At 32.7% G+C, this 15,773-nt stretch overlaps 1 protein-coding gene across 4 annotated transcripts in view; it reads left to right on the top strand.

The window, feature by feature from the left end:
- Positions 1-15,773, top strand: part of LOC117176245 (protocadherin-like wing polarity protein stan) — a 77,618-nt gene that overhangs the window by 22,306 nt on the left and 39,539 nt on the right. For all 4 annotated transcript variants that reach the window (XR_004467593.1, XM_033366394.1, XM_033366393.1 and 1 more), the window contains 2 exons: positions 2,847-3,451; positions 11,332-15,247. Coding sequence is in view for 3 of the 4 variants with exons in the window: in XM_033366394.1 (XP_033222285.1) it covers positions 2,847-3,451; positions 11,332-15,247 (4,521 nt within the window). In the remaining variant the exon portion in view is untranslated. The remainder of the gene's footprint in view (positions 1-2,846; positions 3,452-11,331; positions 15,248-15,773) is intronic.

The raw sequence follows: 15,773 nt of genomic DNA, 5'->3' as shown, positions 1-15,773 counted from the left end.
TGCATGGACATAAAAGAAGCTAGAGAAGTATGCCAGGACAGGAGAGTATGGCGGCAAATAGTTAATAAAAAGAGTGTCAGTAGAGTGAATGACGCCTGAAACCAAGACCTTGGCTATTAATGGACCCAAGTGGGGAACCTTACATAACGACTTCGTGAGGTTCTTCGCTTGGGGTGATAGCTAGAGAGATTGATCAGCAACCTGCGTCGGAGCAGTGTTGCGGAACGAACGTGTTATTTACTTAAATCGCACGAGAATTCTGGATCAATCTGAAAAATCTCTATCCCTTCCACACACTACTCCTTTCCCCTGCCGAGTGAGTCACGCCTACCCCGAAAGGGAAATGGCTTAATGGTGTAATAATAATAATAATAATGTGATACTTAGAAAATTGTCGATTTTACAAGTTTTAGGTTCCGACGGCTTTTTTTCTTTAATAATCAATATTTTGTCTTAAAAATTTGGGACACGATAGCGATCATGCTAACGGACGTCCCCACACACTTTTTTTTTGTTTAATTCAAAAGTGTTAATTTAGCAAAATCTGATTAATTTGCATAGCGCTTAGGAATTAGTATCGATTTTACCACTTTTAGGTTCCGACGGTTTTTTTTTCTAGAATAATCAATATTTTGTCTTAAAAATTTGGGAAATGATAGCGAACATGCTAACGGACGTCCCCACACTCTTTATTTGTGTTTTTTTTTCTAAAAATTTTTGGATATTGCTAACAACGTATGTACATTTGGAGGTTATGTATGTTACAATTCTCCTGTGCGTTACTTCCAAACTACACAATATTTTTGGCCGAAAACTTTGGACTTGCAAATAAACATAGTAACTAATCTCCCGGAACTAACCCTTTTTGCAGGCAATCAAAAAAGTTTATTTCATAAATAATTTCCAGATTATCGGAAAGGCAGAGATGAAAAACGACGTAACCTCAAAATAATACATACGCATAAAATTTTCATTTAGCACAATAAATTTTTTTGTTATTATCCCTCAAAAAAGAGTCCGGAAACGTCCGTTATGATATTTTATAGCATCTCCGAATTCAGTTTTAAAAAAATTTTCATTTTTGTGGAAAAATACCGGGGAAACTGTAAGTATCAGATGCCCTTAAGAAATCACATGAATTCACAAACAAGAAATTGAATTTTGAATTTCAAGAAGATGAATTTTCAAGCGAGAAGATTAAATTTTTACCAAAATAGTTACATTCTTAACCAAAGTAATACATATACAACCAAAAGATGGAGTTTCAGCTAAGGAGATAACTTTTGTAACAAAAAAAAAAATAATAACTTTTTACAAAATACATGCTTTTTCAACCAAATATTTTAATTTTTAACTAAAACTGAAATAAGTATTCAACTTGAAATAAAATAGTTAAATTAGCAGTTAAAATAATTAACTTTCAACCAAACAGATGGATTTTTAACCAAGAAGATTACATTTCTACAAAAGAAGATGAATTTTGAACTAAAAAATATTTCTACCATAAAGATGAAGTTTCAACTAAGAAGATTCTTTTTCAACCAAACAGATGAATTTTTAGTGGAAAAAAAAATAATTTTGAACCAAAAGAGAAAAAATTCTATAAAATAGTTATTACACCATTAGGCCATTTCCCTTTCGGGGTAGGCGTGACTCACTCGGTAGGGGAAAGGAGTAGTGTGTGGAAGGGATAGAGATTTTTCAGATTGATCCAGAATTCTCGTGCTATTTAAGTAAATAACACGTTCGTTCCGCAACATTGCTCCGACCCAGGTTGCTGATCAATCTCTCTAGCAATCACCCCAAGCGAAGAATCTCACGAAGTCGTTATGTAAGGTTCCCCACTTGGGTCCATTAGTGGCCAAGGTCTTTTGTTTCAGATGTCATTCACTCTACTGATACTCTTTTTATTAACTATTTGCCGGCATACTTTCCTGTCCTGGCATACTTCTCTAGCTTCTTTTATGTCCATGCATTTTTTTATGCAGGCTCTCGTGTTTCTGTGACTTCTTATGTCTTTTCTAACTAGGGTCTCATTCACACATTCTAACCATTCTTTCCGCGGTCTACCTCTGGGCACGCTGCCGTTTACTTTACCTTGATACACTTGTTTCGTTAGTCGAATTTTGTAAACAAATCATGTTTGAAATAAATGTAAAAATCAACAAAATAAAATAAGTTTTTAACAAAGTAGTTCTACTATCAATTAGTACTGAAATTTTCAACGAATAATTTAATAGTTAATATTTAAACCTACCCTTTAAATAGCAGAATCTTTTGCAGACGAAATATATATATATACTTTTAGAAGAATTAAGGCAGTACGTATTTTGCCGATTTGCAAAAAACAATTTTCGAAAAAGTTACGCATATTCGAATGTTGTGCTTAGTTTTGAAAAAAACCTGAATTTTTTTCTTTGAATCTTTATACATTTTGATCTAATTGAGATATTTATTATGTTCTTTTCGATTCTAATAGCGTACATTGTCGTCTTTTAAATTCGCCAGAAAATTTTTTTTTCTTCATTTTTTCAAAATTCGAGGAAAATAATAAAGAGGATTTTCTTGAAAACCCCATCATTTTATTCTTCCAAATATTTTTGGAAAGTTTCTGCTAATACCAGAAAGGCATCTTATGAGTATCATGCGGGCGAAACCGTTTTTGAGACCAGGAAAATTTGTTTTGTTTTTTGGCAAATCGGAAAAAACGTATTGCCTAATTTCCTCTAAAAAACAACGTATTTCGTCGCCGAGAGTTTCTGCTATTCCAAGTGATTTGAAATGGATTCGGTCATTTACAGTTCTGAATTTTGGATGAACTGTATATTTCATATTTTATATCGTAGGTCGATTTTCCATCACTTCCCAAAATGGACGTGGTCTTATCACAGTTGCACAACCGTTGGATTATAAGCAAGAAAAAAGATTCGTCTTGACCGTGACAGCTACAGATTCCGGGGGACGAATTGACACAGCTCTCGTCTATGTCAACATATCCGATGCAAACAATTTCGCTCCCGTTTTTGAACGTGCGCCGTATTCAATTTCCGTTTTTGAGGATGCTCCCGTAGGAACCACCGTACTGATCGTCGGCGCTACAGATTCGGATGTTGGACAAAACGCACAAATCACCTACAGTTTAGGAACTGATGGAGGAGAGCAGGAACCTTCAGAGTTTGTCATCAACCCACAAACAGGAGCTATTACGACCACTCGTCTCCTAGATCGTGAAAAAGTCTCGGGTTATTTGCTAACCGTGACTGCGAGAGATGGCGGAATACCACCCTTGTCAGACACTACTGATGTGGAGATTTCTATAACTGATGTCAATGACAATGCGCCGACCTTCGAATTGCCTCAATACCAAGGATCCGTCGTGGAAGATGTTCTGGTTGGTACCAGTGTCCTTAAAGTGACAGCTGAGGATGCTGATATAGGATTAAATGGAAAAGTAAGTTGTTTCAAGTGCAATTTCTTATATTATTCATCTTCATATTATTTAACCCATGTGTTGCCTCCCAAAAAAACTCAAAGCGTCTGCCTCCCGGGTACCTGGGTACCCCGCCAACGAAATTGTTGTTAAAAGTCCATTGTAACTTGAAGTAACTATGTGTATTCAATCAATATTTAATTATTTATATTCTAGGAAGGTATTCCTACTTAAATATAATAATTTAATGATATGCAGTGACCTTGGTAGTACTGAAACAGATATAAAACGTGCGCAGCTACATCGTAAATTTCTTGTTTCCGAGGAGGCTCGGTATTACGTCCAAGAATTCAAGAAACTTCAATTAAAAATGTATATATTTTGTTAATATTTATAAAATTATCAATATTTACTTCATATATGATTATAACAAACTTCATTTTTATGATATACTGTATGAAAATCATGCTCTTTCTGTCGGGGTACCCGGGTGGCTCCGCCGTGCTTTTTTTTTAATTGCAAGATATTTCAAGCTAAAAAATTTATAAAAATATGTGCAATGCAAATTTCGATAGAGAATCAGTTAAATCATACTGATTCGAGAAGCATTCGGCCTATCTTTATTAGAAAAAAAGTTATTTAACAAAACGTATGCCGATGCGTGCTCGGGTGGCAACACAAGGGTTAACAGGGTGTCTAGGGACCTTGAAAATCTTGAAAACCCGGAGCTCTCCTTGAATTTTTTTTTAAACTTTGAAAACCTGGAAATCTCCTAGTTTTTTTCACGAAAATCTTGAATTTTAATTATTTTTTTTTCTTTTTTCTTTTAAAGCAGTAATTTTATCGAAATGCGAAGAGTAATTTAAATCTTTTAGCCTATTATGGAAGAAATATCTCGTTGAGAAAAAATCATGCTGCTGAAAATTTTTTTATTCGTCAAGATATAATTTATCTTTTGTTTATTACAGAATAAATAAAGATATTTCAAGGCACTTTTTATTGAGGTGTTCAACTTAGAAATTATAAAAATTATTAGTTTAAAATTTGGATGTTAATTCAGTTTCAGAATTAGAATAAGCCATGGCCAAACAACGGATTTTTCGAGGGGTTGACCACTCTGTTTTTGAGTGTACAACAGATTTCAAAAGGTTACAAAATATTTCTAAAAATTTCAAAATATTTTAAATAACTTTAACATTTCATAAAGATTTCACGGATGTTAACACTTTAAAAAAGGCGCGCACGCCAGATTTCAATCAATATTTTATAGCAATTTCACAAACATTTTAAAGTTTAAAAATTTAAAGGATTTCAAAGATTTGAAAAAGAGTACAGTACACCAGATTTAAAAGATTTCAAAAATTTGAAAATATTTCAAGGGGTTTTAAAACATTTTAGAAGATTTCAAAATATTTCAAATAATTCAATGACTTCAACGAGTACAAAATATTTTCCAAATAAATATTCAAAAAAGATTTGATAAACATTTCACAAAGACTTCAAGGATTTCAAACATTCAAAAAAGGCGTGTACACTAGATTAAAAAGTTTTCACAAAAATTCCCCAAAGATTTCGAACATTTCATAAAGATTTGAAACATTTCACAAAGTTTTCGAACATTTGACGAAGATTGTGTAACTTACAGAAGAGTTTAAAGATTTTAAAACAATTCAAAGATTTTAAATATCTTTAAAATTGTTTAGAAGATTTCAAAAGATTTCACAAAAGTTTCAAGGATTTCATAAAACATTCATAAAGATTTCAAAACAATACGAGAATTAAAAATTTTTCAACAAGGGTGCAGTACACCAGATTTCAAGGATTTCAAACTATTTCAAAGATTTTAAACGATTTAAAATTGTTTAACAAGATTTTTAATGATTTCAAAACGTTTCATCAAATTTGAGATGATTTGAAAAGATTTTAATAATTTCAAACGAACAGAAAAGATTTCAAGAGCAAAGGTTAAAGAAACATTTTTAAAATATTTCAAAGATTGCACAAAGGTTTTAAAACTTTCAAAAGATTTCAAAACATTTTAAAGATTTTAAACGATTTAAAAATGTTTAACAAAATTTCAAACGATTGCAAAAGATTTCCGAAAGATGTTTCAAATATTATAAAGAATTCTTAAGGATTTCAAAACATTTCAAGAATTTCAAAGATTCCAACAAGGGAATCTGGTACACCAGATTCCAAAGATTTCAAAACATTTTAAAGATTTTTACTGATTTCAAAAAGTTTCAACAAATTTGAGAAGGTTTGAAAAGATTTTAATAATTTCAAACGAAAAGAAATTATTTCACGATCAAAGATTATAGAAACATTTCAAAGATTTTATAAAGATTTAAAAATTTTTTTACAAATTTTCCGTAGATTTCAAAGCTTTGAAGGACCTAAAAGATTTCAACAAGGATAAAATACAATATATTTCAAAGATTTAAAAACATTTCAAATATTTTAAACGAGAACAAATTTTTTTTAAAGATTTCAAAAGATTTAAGAAAGATTTTAAATATTCCAGTGATTTCAAAGAATACAAAAGACTTAGAGAAGATTTTACAATTTCGTTGAAGAATTCATAAGGATTCAAAAGATTTCAAGAATATCAAAACATTTCAAAGATTTTAAGCGATTTCAAAAGGTTTCAACACATTTCGGAAGATTTCAAAAGACCTCAATGATTTTAAACAAGCACAAGATATTTGAGAAACAAAGATTAAAGAAAGAGTTCACAAAGATTTCAAGTATTTTAAAGATTTTTCAAAAGCTTTGAAAATGTCAAAAGATTTCTTAAAGATTTAACCGAAATTTCAAGCTTTCACTAAGGTTTGTAATACTTCACAAAGATTTCAAAAGATTTCACAAAGATTTCAATGATTTCAAAGACATTACAAGGATTTAAAAATATTCCTAAAGATTTTATAAAGACGACTCATGTTCGCAAAAAATTAAGAATTTGTTTATGTACGATTCGGTTTTGTGCAAACATTTTTGGCCAATAAAAAATAAAATGGCTCATTTTTTACATGTATGACAAACGTTTATTTCATTGTTTGATGTAAAGAAGGAGACCTGGAAAACTTTGATTTCTTGACCTGGAAAACCTGAAGAAGACCTTGAATTTTGTTCCTCAGAATCGCTGGACACCCAGTTTAGTCATGTATATCAGGGTGGATGTAGGTCATAAAAAACCTGGACATCAGGGAAAATTTAGGGATTTTTAAGAAAATTGGGGAAAGTCAGAGGATTTCTGTAAGAAATTGAAGGTTTTATTAATATTTTAGCGTATTTTAAAAGATTTCAAGGAATTTTGTATAGATTTCAATAATTGGAAGGTAATTTCAAGGGATTTTAAAAGGTTTTAGGGTATTTTTAAAATTGCCAAGGATTTTTAAAGAGATTTAGAAAGTTTCCAGGGATTTCAAACCATTTCAAGGTATTTTAAAAGATTTTCAAAACTGGCATTTTAAAAAATGCAAAGGAATTTTTTATTTATTTCAATAACTAGAAGGTATTCCAAGGGACTTAAAAAATTGCAGGGTATTTTAAACACTTCCAAGAAATTGTAAAGAGATTTAGAATGTTTCAAGGGATTTTAAGGCATTTAAAAACATTTTGAAGGTTTTCTTAATATTTTAGCGTATTTTAAAAGATTCCAAGGAATTTTTAATAGATTTCAATCACTTGAAGTTATCCCAAGGGATTTTAAAAGGTTTTAAGGTATTTTTAAAATTGCCAAGGATTTTTAAAGAGATTTAGAAAGTGTCCAGGGATTTCAAAGGATTTCAAGGTACTTTAAAAGATTTCAAAACAGACATTTTAAAAAATGCAAAGGAATTTTTAATATATTTCAATAACTAGAAGGTTTTTTAAGGGAGTTAAAAATTTTCAGGGTGTTTTTAACACTTTTCAAGGCATTTCAAGGATTTCAAGGCATTTCAAAAGATTTTGAAGGTTTTGTTAATATTTTAGCGTATCTTAAAAGATTCCAAGGAATTTTTAATAGATTTCAATAGTTTGAAGGTATTTCAATGGATTTTAAAAGGTTTTAGGTTATTTTTTAAATTGCCAAGGATTTTTAAAAAGATTTAGAAATTTTTATGAGATTTCAAGTTATTTCAAAAGATTTCAAAAGGTTTTAAATATTTTAGAGTAATTTAAGATTCTAAAGAATTTCCCAGGATGTGAATGATTTCAGGGTATTTATACACATTTTTAAGGAATTTTCACGGGTTTTCAGAAGGTTTCAAGGGATTTCAAAATACTCCAAAGAATTTTTTAATAGTATATAATAATTGGAAATGTTTCCAAAAAAATTGAAAGATTTTAGGGTATTTTAAGGATTCTAACTATTTTACGGCATTTAACCAATTTTTCACATTTTTAAGAGCTTTAACAAATTTCAAGGGATTTCAATAGAGTTTTAAATAGTTTTAGATATTTCTAAGCAGTGCAAGGAATTTTCAAGAGCTTTAAAAAATGTTAAAGCATTTCTAAAGATTTTAGGGTATTTTTTTAATTCTAAGGAATTTTCATGAGCTTTAAAAAGCTTCATGGGTTTCAGCAGAATTCAAAGGATTTAAATTATTTTAGTTTTTTTTAAGAATTCAAGGAATTTTGAATAGTTATCAATAATTTCAAGGGATTTTTAAGGCCATGAGATGAGTGGGTCACGTGACCAGATTTTACCTTACCGCCACTTTTTTCATTTTCCAACTTATCTTCACACGAAACGCCACATCGAGTTGAAAATTTGGGATACTAAACAAGAAGCACTAAGAATGGTGGGTCTGTTCCTAAATTCGTATAATTATGAACAAAGTTTTTTGTTGTAAATATTTTTTTTGCTTTTTTCATAATTATTAAAATATAGGACCAGACCCATCTTTCTTAGTGCTTCTTATTTATTATCCCAAATTTTCAACTTGATGTGGCGCTTCGTGTGAAAATAAGTAGGGAATTAAAAAAACTGGCGGTAAGGTAGAAATCTGGTCACGTGACCCAATCGTCACATGGCCTTAAAGGGATTTGAAGTTTTTAGGGTATTTTTTAAAATTCCAAGGAATTTTCAACCCCTTTAAAAAAATGTCAAGGTATTTACTAAAGATTTTGAAGTATTTCAATTTTGTTTAGGGTATTTTTATATATTTTCAGGGATTTTTATAGATTTTAATCAACAAAAGGGATCTTGAAGGATTTTCAAGATTTTAGGGTATTTTTTTGATTCTAAGGAATTTTCAAGAGCTTTAAGAAGCTTCAAGAATTTCAAAAGAATTCAAAGGATTTTTTTTTTAAGAATCCAAGGAATTTTGAATAGTTATCAATAATTTAAAGGAATTGTAATATTTTAGGATATTTTTTAAAACTCCAAAGAATTTTCAACCGCTTTAAAAAAATTCCAAGTTATTTCTAAAGATTTTGAAGTATTTCAACTATTTTAGGGTATTTTAAAAGATTCTCAGGAATTTTTATAGATTTTAGTCAATAAAAGGGATTCCAAAGGAGTTTCAAGTTTTTAGGATACTTTCTTCATTCTAAGGAATTTTCATAAGCTTTAAAAGGCTTAAAGGAATTCAATAGCATTTAAAGAATTTAAATTATTTTAGTTTTTCTTTTTTTAAATAATTCAAGGAATTTTTAATAGTTATCAAATATTTGAAGGGATTTGAAGATTTTATGGTATTTTTTAAGATTCCAACAATTTTTCAAGATCTTTAGAAAGTTTCAATGGATTTCTAAAGATTTTTAATTATTTCATTTCTTTTAGGATATTTTACAAGTTTCCCAGGAATTTTTATAAATTTTAATCAATAAAAGGGATTCCGAATCCAAGGAATTTTGATTAGTTATCCGTAATATCAAGGGATTTTAAAAGGAATTTGAAGATTTTAGGGTATTTTTTTAAATTACAAGGAATTTTCAAAAGCTTCAGTAAGTTTCAAGGATTTCAAAAGAATTCAAAGGATTTGAAATATTTTAGATTTTTTTAGAAAGTTTTCTAGGAATTTTTCATAGTTTTAATATTTTAAAGGGATTTTAAAAGGGCTTTGAAGATTTTGTGTATTTTTTAAAATATCAAGGAATTTTCAAGAGCTTTAAAAAGTTCCAAGGAATTTCCAAAGATTCCAAGAAATCTTTGATAAATTTCAATCATCTGAAGTTATTTTAAAGAATTAGAAAAATGTTAGGGTATTTTTAAAGATCTTCAAATATTTCAACGTATTTCAAAAGTTTCTGACGAGTTTTTAATAGATTTTAATAATTTGAAGAGATTCCAAACGATGTTTAAGTTTTACGGTATTTAACAAATTTTCTTGAAATTTCAGATATTTTAGAAAGCTTAAAAGATTGCAAGGAATTATTAATTGATTTTAATCGTTTAAAGCAATTTTAAAGGGTTTGAAATTGTTTCTGGTGTTTTAAAAGATTTCGAAGGATTTCACGTATTTCACGGTATTTAAAAATATTCAAAGGGATTGCTTATAGATTTCAATAATTGGAACTTATTCCAAATGATCTTTAAGGTTTTAGGGAACTTTTAAAACTTCCAAAGAAGTATAAATATATTTAAAAACTTTCAAGGGATTTCAAAAGATTTGCAATATTTTAGAGTATTGTAAAATATTCTAAGGCATTTTCAAGAGATTTAAATAATTTTAAGGTGTTCCAAAGTATTTACAAGATTTTAAGGTATTTAAGAAATTTCCCAAAGGAATTTTCAAAAATTTTAAAAAGTTTCAAGGAATTTTCAAAGATTCGAAGGAATCTTTAATCATTTTCAATATTTTGAAGTACTTCCAAACGATTTTAATAATTTTAGGGCATTTAAAAAAATAACATTTTTAGGAGCTTTGACAAATTTAAAGAGATTTTCAATATTTTAGAAATTAAAAAAAATCCATAGTATTTTCAAGGAGCATTTCGAAGGATATGCTATATTTTAGTGTATATTAAAAGATTCCTAACCATTTTAAAGAGCTAAAAAAAAGTGGCAAGTATTTCGAAAGAATCCAAAGAATTTTTAATATTTTAGAAAATTTGAGGTAATTTCTCATTTTCCGTAAATTCCTTTAAATTCAATCAAATTTTACTGAAATCAATAGCATTTTTTCGACTTTCCATAGTATTTCGAATTCATTTGCATTCTTTTGAATTGTTTTGTGTCAGTCACTTTTTTGTTAGAAATCAGTAGGTTTCAAAGATTTGAAGAGATTTGAATTTTTTATTCACCCTGAAATCATTTAAATTCTTTGGAATTCCCTTGAATTTTTTAATTCACTTGAATGCTTCTAAGTTTACTCATTTCTTCTTATTTAATGTTTTTTTTTCAATTTTAAAAGTTTTTATTTAATTGTTTCCGAAGTTGTTTTTCATCTTGATTTCTTTGAATTTCATCCAATTCTTTTGAAATCCCTTGAATTTTTCCAAGCTTATTTCAAAGTTACTGAATTCCATAAAGTTTTTCCAAATTTTGTAATTTCTTACAATTTATTTACATTTTTTAAATTCACCTTGAATTTATGTGATTTTCGTCGAATTTTTCTCATTTATCATAAATTTTTCTAACTTTATTCCAATTTTTCTAATTTTATTCCAATTTTACGAAAATCAATAGAAATTTTTTGATAGACAAATTATTTCCAATTGATTTGAATTCTTTTGAATTTAATTTGATATCTGTTGAAGTCTTGTGGATTTATCATGAATTTGTTACCCTTTGAGCACAAAAAATTTGCCCGTTGGTCGCAATATTTTATCCCATAAGGACTTTAAGGCCTATTATTGATGATCAGGGAATTTCGAAAATGTAGTTTCGCGGCCACCCTGGTATATATTCTTTCTCACCAATAGTTTACCCAAAACCTTTTTAAACAAACAAATTTCTTATCCTAAACTAGGTGCGATATAGCCTGGAAGATAATGTAGATGGCGCATTCGTGATTGATCCCGTCACTGGAGTGATTCGCACAGCCAAAACCTTAGATAGAGAGTCGGTGGAAAGGTATAGCTTAAAAGCCATAGCTGTCGACAGAGGCTCTCCAAGTCTCTCTTCCTCAGTGCCAGTTACAATAAAGGTCGAGGATATCAATGACTCTCCGCCAGCTTTCGAGAGTGACAAAATACTTCTCTATATTGCTGAGAACTCACCGATTGGTTCGACTGTTGGTGAAATTTATGCGCACGACCCCGATGAAGGGCCAAATGCAGTCGTGCAATATTCGATTATAGGAGGCGAAGATGCAAATAGTTTTTCATTGCACACAAGACCTGGTGCTGATCGTGCAGAGTTAATAACCTTGGAGGAATTGGATTACGAATCGGCAAAGAAGAAGTACGAATTAGTCATTCGAGCGGCTTCACCACCACTGAGATCAGATGCTTTAGTTCAAATTCTTGTTACTGACGTAAATGATAATGCTCCCGTGCTCAAGGACTTTCAGATTATTTTCAATAATTTCAAAGATTTTTTCCCTCAAACACCAATCGGAAAAATCCCTGCAGTTGATGCTGATGTTACGGACAAACTGGTTTACAGTATTTTGGCTGGGAATAATGCAAATATGATATCATTGAATAAGACTTCAGGAGAAATCACCTTGTCGCCTCAATTAAACACAAACGTGCCGAGAGTGGCTACCATGGAAGTGTCAGTAACGGATGGCGTCAACGAAGCAAAATCTACTATGACACTCTCCGTGAGACTAATCACTGATAAGATGTTATTTAACTCAATCACTGTCAGACTCGATGATATGACTGTTGAAGCTTTTCTGAGTCCACTTTTAGGATACTTTTTGGATGGCTTGGCTGCAATAATTCCTTGTCCGACAGAAAACATATTTATATTCAGCGTTCAAGAAGATACAGACGTGCATGGCAAGATTCTTAATGTCAGTTTTTCCGCCCGCAAAGTAGAGCCAGGTTCGGTCGATGAATTTTACAGTCCTCAATTTTTACAAGAGAGAGTCTATCTCAATCGAGGGATTCTGGCACGACTAGCCAGAGTCACAGTGATGCCCTTCGACGACAATTTGTGCGTTAGAGAACCATGTTTGAATTTTGAGGAGTGCGTGACAGTGTTGAAGTTTGGGAATGCTTCTGGTTTCGCCAGCAGCGATACCGTTCTTTTCAGGCCCATCTATCCAGTGACAACATTTTCCTGCAAGTGTGCAAAGGGTTTTACTGGCAGTAGAGAATCTTATTTGTGCGATACTGAAGTCAATCTTTGCTACTCGAATCCTTGCAAAAACGGGGGAACTTGTCAGAGAAGAGAAGGAGGATATACGTGCTCATGTTCCTCTGATTATATTGGTGATAATTGTGAGATATCTCTGAACGATGACATTTGCACTCCTGGTCTTTGTCAAGGTGGCTCACAGTGTCAAGTTAGGACTACCGGGGGATTCACTTGTGAAGGCTGTCCTATCGTGCCTCTGGAAAACGTAACACCCCTTTGTGAATTAAAAGCTCGCAGTTTTAGTCCCGCAACATTTTTAACTTTCGCTTCTCTAAAACAGCGACATCGATTTCATTTGAAACTGAAGTTTGCAACAGAAGCTATGAACGGTCTTCTCCTGTATAACGGAAGGTACAACGAAAAACATGATTTCATCGCATTGGAAATCGTCTCCTCACAAATCCAGTTTAGCTTCTCGCTGGGTGATGAAGTCACCAGAGCTTCTGCCAGCATTCCTGGAGGTATATCGGACGGGCAGTGGCATGAAGTAGAAATTTCTTACATTAACAGAACAGTAGTTGTGTCTCTAGATAATTGTGATGTAGCTTTGGCTCTAAAATATGGCGAAAAACTGGGAGAAAGGTGGGCCTGTGCGGGCACAAGTGAACAAATGTTGGAGAGTCGTTGTAACCTGGTTACTGAAACGTGCCATCGTTTCTTAGATCTTACGGGTCCGTTACAGTTGGGTGGATTACCGACAATACCATCCAGTTTTCAAGTTAGGAACAAGGATTACACAGGTTGCATCAGTGATTTTCATATCGACCATCAGTTTATTGATTTAAATTCGTTTGTGGCTGACAATGGTACAACTGTTGGCTGTCCAGAGAAAAAGGCCTTCTGTGACTCTTCACCATGCTTTCATGGTGGTAAATGTCGTGAGATCTGGTCCGGATATATATGCGAGTGCGAGGAAGGATTTAGCGGTCCTCAGTGCAGCGAATCAATTATAAAACCATGGAGATTCCGAGGTGATGGTCTACTTAGTTTTAATCCACTCTTGAGACTCATTCAACTACCTTGGGTGACAGCCTTCAGTCTTCGGACCAGGAAGCAAAATACGTTTCTTATGAGTGTCCAGATTGGGCAAAACAGTTCAGCTGTCTTTGCAATTAAAGATGGGCGATTGATTGCAACCCTGGATGGAGCAGATATTATCAGAACGTGGACAAGTGTCGCTGACGGAGAGTGGCACAGGTTAGAAATAGTTTGGCAAAGTGGACAAGTCTCTCTTGATACTGATTATAGAAATAGGCCAATAATTTCGCCCTTACTTGCCAAATTACATGGTTTGTACATAGGTAAAATACTCATCGGTGGTGTAGACCAGACAGTAGGAGACTTACCCTTCTTCAGTGGATGTATACAGGATGTTAGAATCGGCACGAATCAAACCATTCTACAGGAGCCAACTGTCGAAAGGAACATTGAGAGCGGGTGTACATCAGAGGATGAATGTCGGTTTGATTGTCCTGATTCTGCTATTTGCGTTAAGAAGTGGGAATCTAGTGAGTGTGAGTGTACAAAAGGACACGTTGGTCAGAGCTGTGAGCAAGTCTGCGACGTGAATCCGTGCAGTATCTCTGGCAATTGTGTCGAGGATCTTAATATGAAGCGAGGCTACAAGTGTGATTGCGACTCGCCTGAATATTCGGGCGAGTACTGTGAGGTCAAGGCGGAACAGCCCTGTCCTTCAAACTGGTGGGGTTCTCCAGTTTGTGGTCCATGCCACTGCGACGAGTCTCGAGGCTACGATCCGGCCTGTAACAAAACAACCGGCGAATGTACTTGCAAAGAAAATCACTATCAGCTTCCCGGTCTACAGGAGTGCATTCCCTGCGACTGTTATCCAACTGGAAGCTTTGGCCCTCGTTGTGATCCTGAGACTGGACAGTGTCCGTGTCGACCGGGTGTCAGTGGAAGATCATGCACGGCTTGTCCAACTGCTCTAGCTGAAGTGACGCTTCAAGGCTGCCAAGTGGTATACACAGGATGTCCAAGGTCTTACGCTCAAGGGCTCTGGTGGAATAGAACAGATTTTGGCTTGAATGCCTTGGCTTCCTGTCCTGGCAAAGCTATAGGAAAAGCTTCGAGATCTTGTGACGACAAACTCACTGGTTGGCAGCCACCGGATCTATTTAATTGCACCTCTGAAGTGTTCATCAGACAGAGAGAGAAGCTTGCTGATATGGAGGCTGGATTGAAAACGTTGCACACTTATGAAGCTGTTCAAACAGCGATGGATCTACATTATGCTGTGAATGTGACGAGAGACATGTATGGAGCTGATGTACTGGTGGCTGAGTCTTTGCTTACTATGTTGCTTCGCTATGAAGAGAGTTTAGAGGGTTTGAATTTAACTCACAGCCAGGACAAGGATTATGTTTCCCATTTGGTTGGAATTGCTGGAGCGGTTTTGAGAAGGAAACATCTGGAAAATTGGAGTAGGATTGAATCTCTCACGAGTGATGGCCCTGACACGATTTTGGAAGCGATGGCTAAATATCTCAAAACTTTGACAGCTTCTCAGCAGGATACGTTCACGAATCCGTTTGAAGTTGTGGATCCTAATGTTGGTAAGATAATGAATCTTGACAAATTTGTAAAAATTTTATTTTATGGTAGATACAGGCTGCGATTCATCATACTAATCATACTATTTTACACTTCTTTTGGAAGATGACACTATTTGCCTACTATATAAAAAAAATGACACTAAATGCACTGTTTTTGCACATTTGCTTTAGTTTTCCTTGAAAAATATTTTGGAATTTCTTCGTTAATTGGCTAAAATAACCAAAAAGATGAGTTTTCATCAAATTAAATAAATTTTCAAGTAAATCGTTTGAACGATGGATGTGATGCTAGTCCAACATTTTTATTTTTTCTTGTTTCTAAAAACTTTTACCTTAATAGTTCAATTTTTACACTAAAAAAGATCCATTTTTAACCAAAAGTGGACTAGTTAAATTTTCATTCAGGAGAATTAATTTTCAATAAAAAAAGGAATTTTATACAAAGTTTAATTTTGTACAAAATTGTTGAATTTTCATGCCAAAAAATTTTTTATCAATTTTTAATAACAAGACAAAATAAATGTTC

Source organism: Belonocnema kinseyi, chromosome 7 (assembly GCF_010883055.1).
Source record: "Belonocnema kinseyi isolate 2016_QV_RU_SX_M_011 chromosome 7, B_treatae_v1, whole genome shotgun sequence".
Taxonomy (NCBI): Eukaryota; Metazoa; Arthropoda; class Insecta; order Hymenoptera; family Cynipidae; genus Belonocnema; species Belonocnema kinseyi.
This window is presented reverse-complemented; position numbering and strand designations above follow the sequence as displayed.